The sequence below is a fragment of the Propithecus coquereli genome, unplaced genomic scaffold (assembly GCF_000956105.1).
Source record: "Propithecus coquereli isolate 6110/MARCELLA unplaced genomic scaffold, Pcoq_1.0 Scaffold224, whole genome shotgun sequence".
Classification (NCBI taxonomy): domain Eukaryota; kingdom Metazoa; phylum Chordata; class Mammalia; order Primates; family Indriidae; genus Propithecus; species Propithecus coquereli.
Window position 1 is genome coordinate 4261405 of NW_012147634.1, and position 10631 is coordinate 4272035.

A 10631-nucleotide genomic window follows, 5' to 3' on the forward strand; every position below is an offset into this window, starting at 1 on the left:
CTGGTTTTAAAATGTCCGATGCCTAGCTAATTCTTTTGCCTTTTTAAGTTATTTCATCTTTTTCCTTGGAGGGCTTTATAATTTTATCTTTATCTTTGCAATCTAATAGTTTTATTAGGGTATGTTTTGGAGTTGATTGTCTGGGTTAATATTCCCAGGTAACTTGGGATATTTAGATATTTTTTTATTTAGATATTTTTCTATTTTAGAACACTTTCTTGCCTTGTAGCTTTAAAATCAGCTCGATTTTTGTTTGGTTTGCATTATTTGTGTTTGTGTTTTTGTTTTTCTTTGGGTAATCCAATAACACAAATATTATTCCTTCTTTGTCTGTCTTCTATTTCCACTTCTTCCTCTCTGACCACTTTTATTTTTCTTTATGTCATTGAGTCTACTCTTCCTTGAACACTTTGCAATTCATTCTTCATTTCTGAGATAATTTTGTCTTTTTCTTCCATTTCTTTCCTGAGTTCAATTACCTTTTTTCTTTTCTTCATTCTTTCATTTTCTTGTTTTTTCTTTTGGTCTATTTCTACATTTAATTTTTGATTTTCTGATTCAGGGTTTTTCATATCATCACGTGTTTCAGTTTATTTAATTTTGCTTGGATTGTTAACTTACACTTTCTTTTGTTTTGTTGTTATCAGGGAATTTCCCTCAGTTGATATGTGTGAAATTTTAGTTCTTTATTTTCTGCAATAGCTCTGTGTGGACTTGATTTTACGCATTCATTTTTATGTTTTGGGGTGTTTTATAGTATTCCTAATTTAATGTCACCCTCTTCTGTCAATATAGCAAAGTTCAAATACAAATAGCAAGAGTTTTTTTGTTTTGTTGTGGCTCCAATTTTATGGATCTCTTTCACCTTGCAGGACCCTAAACATTTCCCCTTTTTCTTCTTTTACCCTTCACTCAGTTGCCAAAGGGTGCTTCTCCTTTCCTTTTTGCCCTTTTTCTCCCCTCTGCATTTCAACAGGTGCTCATTTAGATAACACCTGTCTTTTTAAATTGCACTTGCTCTTTTAAAGCATGCCTGCCCCTTTAAATTGAAAGTACTTTGACACTTCTTCCTTGTAGTCTGTGCTCTGATCCACCTGGACACTTGCCCAGTATTTTCAGATTTGGTGTGGATGTAACCTTTCTGGCAGTCATTCCAAATCATTTTTAGGTCCCTGCACTAGCCTCCTCTTCTGTCTTTTCTGTAGTTTTTCTTAGTCTGCCTTTTGCCTGATGGAGGTGAGAGTATGTGTCCTTGATTTGTTGATTTTTCTCTTTTACATTCACAGTTGTTTGCAATTTTGGCATTCTGTATCTTCAAGTTATGCTATAGGTGTGGTTTGGTGTAGAATTTAATTTTTCCTCTCGTTTTTTTTCTTGCTATTTGGGGAAGAAATTTTGGGCAGATAGCTACACAGCTGCCATTGTCCTCAACTACTTTGAAGTCCTGGTTTACTTAGCATAACTAGCCATGCACCTGGAAACAATAAAATTGGACTACAATTTTATGCTATATAGAATTTATTAAACTTCCAGATGAATATAGAATTTATTTTAATTCCAGATGGATTAAAGACTCATGTAAAAAAAAAATCCCTCAAGAAAATCAAGGTGAATAACTGTATAATCTAGAATTCATGTGTAATCTAAGCATGGGGGGTGGGGCAGCAATCCTCTTGACCACGAATGGAAAACAGAAGCTATAAAAGAAGTATATGTATACAAAAGATAGATTTAGGAGAAACATTTGCAATGTTGAAGGCAGACTATGGTAAAATACAAAAAACTTTTACAAATTGACAAGATAACCAAATAGGAAAATGCATGAATAAGCATTTCTCAGAAGAATGTATTCAAATGACCAATGAACATAAGATGTTCAGATTTATTAGTAATCAGGGAAATATAAATTAGAATAACAACGTATCACTTTTCAGCTATCAAACTGGTAAAATTTAAAAGAACAACATTAGCTATGGCCTGAAATAAGGGATGGAGTTAAATAAGGTACTTTTATATCCTCTACACAATGCTGGTGTTTAATAAATACTAAGTGAAATGGGTGGTGGGGGAGTGGATCATGATTTTTCCTCCCTCCCAGGTGCATACTTTCCAAGTGTCTTATGAAGATAAATTAAGCATAGTAATCATGAACTTGTGAAGACAAGGACCATCAGATTTTATATTTGGAATTTAACAGAGCATATTGAGAAATAGGAAATTCCTTTTAACTACTGTAGTTTGGGATGTCTATCACTGGTGTGCTTTCCTAAAGATCTGCCTATATCATGAAAATTGAATTCCCTCCAGTGACTGAGGATCTTTATCTATAAACACCTATTAGGATTGACATCTCTTGCTTGAGAGACAGGACTTAGTCTCCACCTCCCTTACAATATTTTGTGATGAAAAATTTTGTATACACATAAAAATTATATATGTCAATGCATCGTATTTTTTGATGCATTTCAAGATAAGTTATGGACATCTGTTTATTTCCCCCAAATAAACTTCAGCATGCATATTATTACTAGAGTTCAGTATTTGTTGAGGTAAGATTTACATTTAGTGAAAAGTAAAAATCTTAAGTCCATATTCACTGAGTTTCAACAAATGCACACACCTCTGTAATTCAAACCAGTATCAGTAGATTATTACTTCAGGAAGTTCCCTCTTGCCCCTTACAGTCAATTCATGCAACTACTATTTTAAGTCTTTTTATGAACATATATTTTCTTTTGGGTAAGTCCCTAGGAGAGGAATTGTTGGGTTATGGGGTTAGGTATATGTTTAGTTTTAAGAGAAACTGCCAGACATCTTTCCAAAGTGGTTGTTCCATTCTACACTCCCACAAATGATTTGTAGATGTGTAATAGTATCTCTTTGTGGTTTTAGTTTGCATTTTTCTGATGAATGATGATGTCGAATGCACTTTTCTTGTGTTTATTGGCCATTCATACATTTTCTGTGAACTTTTATTCACATTTTTTGCCCATTAAAAAATTGTGTTGCCTTTTATTATTGAGTTGTTGGATTTGTTTATATATCCTGGATGCCAGTCCTTTGTGGGATATATGTTTTCTCCCAGAGGATTTAGTTTTTAAGTAACTTTTTTCAACGTGTACTTATTGAGCACTTACCATGTACTGGAATACAGCAATAAACAAAATATGCAAAAACATCCCTGCCCTCTTGGAGTCTACCTGCTAGTGTTTAGAGTCATACAATAGAAATAAATAACAATATGCGGTGTTTCAAATAGTGATCAGTGCTATAGAGAAAACTAAGACAGGTAGGGGAGAAAGAGAGTACCTGGTGGCATTATTAGGGTTTTACTTTTTAATAGTGTCAGAAACAATCTCTCTTGAAAAGGTCACATTTGAGTATAGATCTGGAGGAGGTAAGGGAGTAATGTTGACATCCTGGGCAAGAGATTTCTAGCCTGAGAGAATAGCAAATATTCTAAATGTCCAAAAAACAGCAAGGAGACCAGTGTGTCTGGAGCCAGGTAAACAGCAGAGACGTAGGAGATGAGATCAGAGAGGTAGTGGGTAGACCAGGTTGTGTACAACCTTATTGGCTATTGTAATGGTTGGGTCTTTTAATCTGAGTGAGAGAGGAAGTCTTTGAGAACTTTTAAACAGAAGGAAAGAAATGAGCTGATGTACATATTCATTTCAGTTATTTTATTTTTCAGTTCTAGAATATCCATTTGACTTTTTTTTTATGTTTTACAATTGATGAAATTTTTCATCTTTAAATTTGCTTTCTCTATCATCTCTTTTTTGGAACATTTTAATTATAGTGATTTTAAAGTTGTTTACTGCTTCCATTATCTGGATCACCTTTGGATCTGCCTGTAAAGTTTGCTTTCATGGTTTTTTGTATGGTATTAACTTCTAGGCATACCTAGTAATTTTTGATTAAATGCCCAGTATTGTGTATAAAAATTAGAGACTCTTTCCTCTATTAGTCAGTTAGAGGGTGAGTCAAAATTCGGTTGTAGTTTTGTTAAGTCTCAGACTACCTCTGGTTTACCTGGCTTCTAGATGCTAGCCCTTCAGGCTTTCAATTGAGAATCTGGCATGTTCATTGTGGCCCTTACCCTGGTGGATCCTGAACTTGAATATGTATCTCCTTAACATGACAGACTGCTGAAAACTCTGCTCTGCTTTTCAGAGGATTTCTGCTTAGTTTCTTAACACTCTCCCATATGCAGCTTTAGAATTCAGCAGATAAAGGAATCATTCTTTATCTCTCCCTTTAAATTCAGATCTTGGACCCTTAAGTCCCTAATTATGTCTTCTTAGCTCCTCACTACAGCCAAAGTCTGTGCTGGTTTCTCTGTCTTCAAGCAGTGACCTTCTGCGTAGGCAAACTCTGATTCTTAGCACCCTGCCCTGTACTTAGACTGGCACATATCCCCAGGGGAAAAGCATCTTCAGAATGTCAGCTTACCTCTGCACTTTCCTCCTCCCTGAAATCCTGATTCCTCTTGCCTTGGTTGCTTCCTTTAAGCGGATTTTTAAAAAATTATCTCTTTTTTCTAGTTATTCTTGGCCAGAGCATTGATCCGTCCCAAGCTACTTTATCATACTTAGAAGAAATGTCTGACTTAAATTTTAAAAGCTCTGTCTGCTTTGTTGGAATAGACTTTGTGGGGTAAAGGTTGAAGACAGGGAGATCAATAAAGAGGCTCCTTTAATGACTCATGAGATGATGGCTTGAGCCAGGGTAGTAGCAATGGAGAGGGAGAAATGGTTGGGTTCTGGATATATTTTGAAAATAGAGCTCACTGATTGCATTTGGAGTATAAAAGAGGGGGGAATGAGTTATTACTCCCAAGGTTTTTGGCCCAAAAATCTAGAAGGATAGAATTGCCATTTATTGGGATGAGGAAGTCTACAGGAGGAACAGCTTTGGGGGGTGGTGGTGGTAGTGGTAGATTAGAAGTTTAGTTTTAGATATATTAAGTTTGAGATGCCTATTACATACCTATGTGGAAAGGCCAAGTGGGCAATTGTACATATGAATTTGGAATTTAGGGAAAAGGTCTGGGTTGGCGATATAGGTTTGGGAGTCATCAACCTGTAGAACCTACTGTTACACTGACACTGGGATCAGAACCTGAAGGGAAAAAAGGTACATCTGAAGAAATCACTACTTTTTAAAATAAACTTTTTATTTTGGGATTTTAGATTTATAGAGAAGTTGCAAAGATGATACAGAGTTTCTGTATACCTTTCACCCATTATTCCTTAATGTTAACATCTTAGATAGCTGTGGTACATTTATCAAAACTATAATAATACTGACTTTGGCACAGTGCAGTGAACTAAAATCCAGACTTCATTTGCATTTCACCAGTTTGAAATTACTAATTGTAATGTAAGATAGAAGTTTACAAATATTTTATGAATCATTCATATATATTTTTGACTTTTCTCTTTTGCCTTTGCAGAACTAATGGCTGAAGGATAAATCAACATGGCAACTATGGTTCCACCAGTGAAACTGAAATGGCTTGAGCACCTGAACAGCTCCTGGATTACAGAGGACAGTGAATCTATTGCTACAAGAGAGGGAGTTGCTATTCTGTATTCTAAACTGGTTAGCAATAAGGAAGTAGTACCTTTGCCCCAACAAGTTTTATGCCTCAAAGGACCACAGTTGCCAGACTTTGAACGTGAGTCTCTTTCAAGTGATGAGCAGGACCACTATTTGGATGCCCTTCTTAGCAGCCAGCTAGCACTAGCAAAGATGGTATGTTCAGATTCCCCATTTGCTGGGGCACTTCGAAAACGACTGCTTGTACTCCAACGTGTCTTTTATGCACTTTCTAATAAATACCATGACAAAGGCAAAGTGAAACAGCAGCAGCATTCTCCAGAGAGCAGCTCTGGTTCAGCAGATGTCCATTCTGTTAGTGAACGTCCCCGATCAAGCACTGATGCACTTATAGAAATGGGTGTTCGAACTGGTCTGAGTTTATTATTTGCACTTCTAAGACAAAGTTGGATGATGCCTGTGTCAGGACCTGGTCTCAGTCTTTGCAACGACGTTATTCATACTGCAATTGAAGTTGTGAGCTCTTTGCCACCATTATCTTTAGCAAATGAAAGCAAGATTCCTCCTATGGGCTTGGACTGCTTATCACAAGTAACAACATTTCTTAAAGGAGTAACTATTCCTAATTCTGGAGCAGACACTTTAGGTCGTAGATTAGCTTCTGAGTTGCTGCTTGGTTTAGCAGCTCAGAGAGGCTCTCTGCGGTACCTTCTCGAATGGATAGAAATGGCTTTGGGGGCTTCAGCAGTTGTAAATACCATGGAGAAAAGCAAACTACTGTCAAGCCAGGAAGGAATGATCAGCTTTGACTGTTTTATGACTATATTAATGCAGATGAGGCGTTCTTTGGTACGTACTATAAATCTTAACTTTACAATTCATAACTAACAATTTTTGGAAAAGTCAACCCAGCTTTCAGTGAATTGGTGATAATAGTGAATGACTTGAGACTTCTTTAGGTGATTATTAATTAAATACTTTATATATTTTGAGTGAAGAAACTTTTGTATATGTTGATATATAGGGACAGACTAGTTGGTACAGTGTTAAGACCACTAGATCAGGAGTCAGGTTTGTGGCTTTAGTTTTATGGCTTCTTATGTGAACTTGGGAAATTCATCTAACTTCTTTGTGTTTTAGTAAACTCATGTGAGGGATTTTGGCTGGTGAGTGTGGAGGTCTTTTGAAAAAAATCTCTATTTTCATCCTTCCCAATTTTTATTAAGCATTTAGCATATGCCAAGTATTATTCTAGGTCCTGGGAGTACAGTTTCTGCCTCCATGGAGCTAACAGCCTAGTAGGGAAATCAGACGATAAATATGTAATTTCAGGTAGTGAGAAGTTCTAACAAGAAAAATAAGGGAGGAAAAGGGAATAGAGAGTGATGGGGCGATAGAGTGCGATAGGCTCAGGAGAAAATATGGGAGGTCAAAGGTGTGCTATTTAGTTAACGTGGTCAGGAAAGGACGCTCTTGAGTTGACATTAGAACAGAAACCTAAACGAAGGGAAGTGATGATCTAAGCAAAGATCTGTGAAGAGTGTGTGTCAGAGGAGATTATTTGGCTATCATATCCTTGGGTACCATGTTAATAAATAATAAAATATAGCATAGTATGATCAATTTCAAGAATTTATAAAACTGAAATATAATACTTTTGTGAAAACCAAGAATAAAAATTCAAATGTTAAAATACAAATTTAGAATATTAAGGCTCAAACACTTATAAGCTGACTTAATTTCAGTTAGGTTACATTGATCAGTCATTTTGGTGTCCTTTGTTACCAGATATCAACTAACAAATTTATTTAGTTAAAATAACAAATATGCCACTGATAAATTATGTGTGTATTTTTCAAGTCTTTTTTTCTCCCAAATAAGTGGAAAGGTTTTGGACAGAAATGTTTCATAAAAAAAAATTATGTTAAATTTATTTTCAAACCAGGGGCATTTAAGTTTTCACCTAGTTTATATTTTGCATTGGTGATCTGGAACTGAATGGTAAATATTGGGTCATTTTTTACAATATTATTGTAGATAAGTACTTAGAGATTTTAAATCATAAGATTTATGAAAATGTGAATTTCGTAATGTTAAATAAAAATAAGAAAAGCATGCAGTACTTTGTTTGGTATATGGAATGTTGACACATTGTGTCCTGTGATCTTCACCTGAGGTGAGAACCTAGAGCCCGGGGATGCAATGATGTAAGTAGGAAAGGCTTTAGGGAACAGCTGGGGGAGGCAATTAGGCCTTTGTGTTTTCTTATTCAGTATTTAAAAAAAAAAAAAAAATCTTCCTTGCACATGTTTTTCTAACTTTGTTTTCTTATTCTTAATACTTTTGGTAATGTTTTCTTACTTTACATTGCTTTCAAGTTTGTAATGTCATTTAATGGCCTAAAATAATATATCTATTCATGATCACATGTTAATATTTCTGCGAGAGGTCACTTAATTCCTTGATTTCTGGGCTATTTATTTTGCACTGCCTTTGTTACAAAAAGATATTAGTTATCACACAATATAGTTTTATGATTATTTGTTTGTCCGTGGTGTATTTACTTCCCGAACAAAATGCTAGACGCCTTGAGTCAGAGGCCTCTTCCCTACCTTACCCTCTAAGGCCTTATCCCCAGGAAAGATTTCTTTTCTTGGTAGATTTCTTGGTAGATTTCTTTTCTCGGTATCTGCTTAGCCTCATTGTCTAGGCTTGCTTGTATGTGTATTTATTAATTGGCTGATAATTTAATTTTTTTTTTTTTTTGAGAGAGGGTCTCGGTCTGTTGCCCAGGCTAGAGTGCAGTGTCATCATCATAGCTTACTGCAACCTCAAACTCTTGGGCTTAAATAATCGTCCTGCCTCAGCCTCTTGAGTAGCTGGGACTGCAGGTGCTTGCCACCATGCCCAACTAGTTTTTCTATTTTTTGTAGAGAAAGGATCTCACTATGTTGCTTAGGCTGGTCTTGAACTCCTGACCTCAAGTGATCCTCCTGCCTCAGTATCCCAAAGTGCTGGGATTACAGGTGTGAGCTACAATGCCCAGCCCATAATGTGTTTTATTCTTTATTTAATTAATCTATAATATCCCATCCCATTCCTTTTTTGACTTCTTTCATTTCCTACTCCCAATACCTGGAGTAAGGGAGGAAGAGAACTAACCTCTATTGAGTGCCTACTACCCACCAGGTGCTTTATATGTACTATCTCATTCAATTATCATGTTAATCTGTGAGACAGATATTATTTACCCTTATCTTAAAGATGAAACAACTGTGGTAGTTAGCTTGAATTTCCATATCTGTTGAACAAAGGAGCTGGAAATGTAACATGTACTCCTGATTTAAGTACATTATTGGCCAGGTACGTTAAGTAGTTTTTACAGCCCTGAGTCTATCTGCAAAGCCCATGTTTTTTTATGACTACTATATGCAGTTTTTACCCTGCTTATGTTAAATTGATCTATTTTTTCCATGAAGACCTACCTTAAAGTAGATCTAAAATATAATACATTTGTTTTATTGCTGGATTTTCTGTTTTCTCTCCACTTGGACTCTTATTTGCAGACAAAATACCAAATACACCTAGTTTGGAGGTGCCTACCTCCTTCTCCTCCAAGGCCATACCCTATAATATAGCTCCTTATTGGGACAAGGGTGCCCCAGAAAACTAGACTGTTTTCCTCAGAATTCTGAATCTATTCTGGGGAAGAATCTTGTGTGTTTGATTCAGTTTGACTCTCTCAAAGTCACCTTAGGCTTATATTCAACTGAATTTTAATTAAATCTCAGATTGGTTTTAGGGGAAAGGAATGTTTATTTAATTGAATTTTATATTCTCCTGGCACAGTAAGTGATAGAGTCTGATGCTTTTGATCTCTAGAACCTGTATTTCTTACTCTTTACTGTTATCTGAGAACTCAGGAAATATATAGAGCTTCTCCTGCTATGTTAGACCCTAACCTGACCTAGTCTTCCCTGTCTTAAATCTCTCTACCCCTGGATAACTGGGACAGAACTTACCTCCAAGCTAGGAGTTAGAGGGAGAGACATATAACCATCAACTGAGTACCTAGCACAAAGCCTAACCAAAAGTTCAGTCTGTAAATTATATTTATAATACTTGTGTGATTCTTCATCTCTGCTACCCATATGCATATAATTGTGTTTGAGTGGGACCTCAAGATGCTCATTAATTTACATTTAAATAAAAGTAGAGATACAATGTGTACATCTTCAAATCTAAAAAATAAACAACCATATATATGCCATTGACCTTTGATGCCAGTAGGTGTTTACTGAGCACAGCATACCCGATACTGTTAGATACTGGATTAAAAAGATGAATACGTTTTTAGGCAGCCCACAGTGTCATGAAAGAGGGATGCAAAGACATTTGAATTGGTGATAATGGGCTGTATAGTAGAGGTCTGCACTGGGAGGTGATGGGGCACAAAAAAAGAGGGCTGGAGTGGAAGAGGCAGAAAATGAAGTTAGTTGAAAAGTAGAAATTTGCCTGCAAACGTGAGGTGTGTGAGTTGGGGGAGCTGGAGTAGTTCTCAGATGAGAAGACCAAAATTCACAAAGTGACTGAGGTGTGAGAGAGCAGGCCCCTGGATATATGGAGTGGAATGGGATGAGATGAGGCTGTAATTTAGGCAGGGCGCTGTATCCCATGCTATGGGGCTTTGGGACTTGATCCCATAGGCAATGGGGAGTCATTGAAGTAATTTTGAGTAAAAACAGATAGCCAGAAGAAAAGGAAATGCACCCTATCCAGTCTTACTTCCTTGTTTGAATGTGTTAAACAGACAAATGTGGGGGTGGGGAGAAGGTATATTACTTTGCATATGGTAGATATTTAAGAGGAAGGCAACTGAATGAAAACCTGTGAAACTACAAATTTATGTTATTTTAATTTCTAAAAATAGAAAAACTTAGCCAGGTGTGATGGCCAGAGCCTGTAGTCCCAGCTACTTGGGAGGCTGGGGCAAGAGAATCGCTTGAGCCCAGGAGTTTGAGGTTGCTGTGAGCTGGGCTGATACCACTGTACTACAGCCAGGGCAA

The 10631-nt window shown here is 36.5% G+C and overlaps 1 protein-coding gene across 1 annotated transcript in view; it reads left to right on the plus strand.

The window, feature by feature from the left end:
* The first annotated feature begins 5484 nt into the window (after nucleotides 1-5484).
* The window catches only part of HERC1 (HECT and RLD domain containing E3 ubiquitin protein ligase family member 1), a 151917-nt gene continuing 146770 nt past the window's right edge, over nucleotides 5485-10631 (plus strand). Inside the window, exon 1 of the mRNA XM_012645072.1 lies at nucleotides 5485-6414. Within this exon, the coding sequence (XP_012500526.1) occupies nucleotides 5485-6414 (930 nt within the window). The remainder of the gene's footprint in view (nucleotides 6415-10631) is intronic.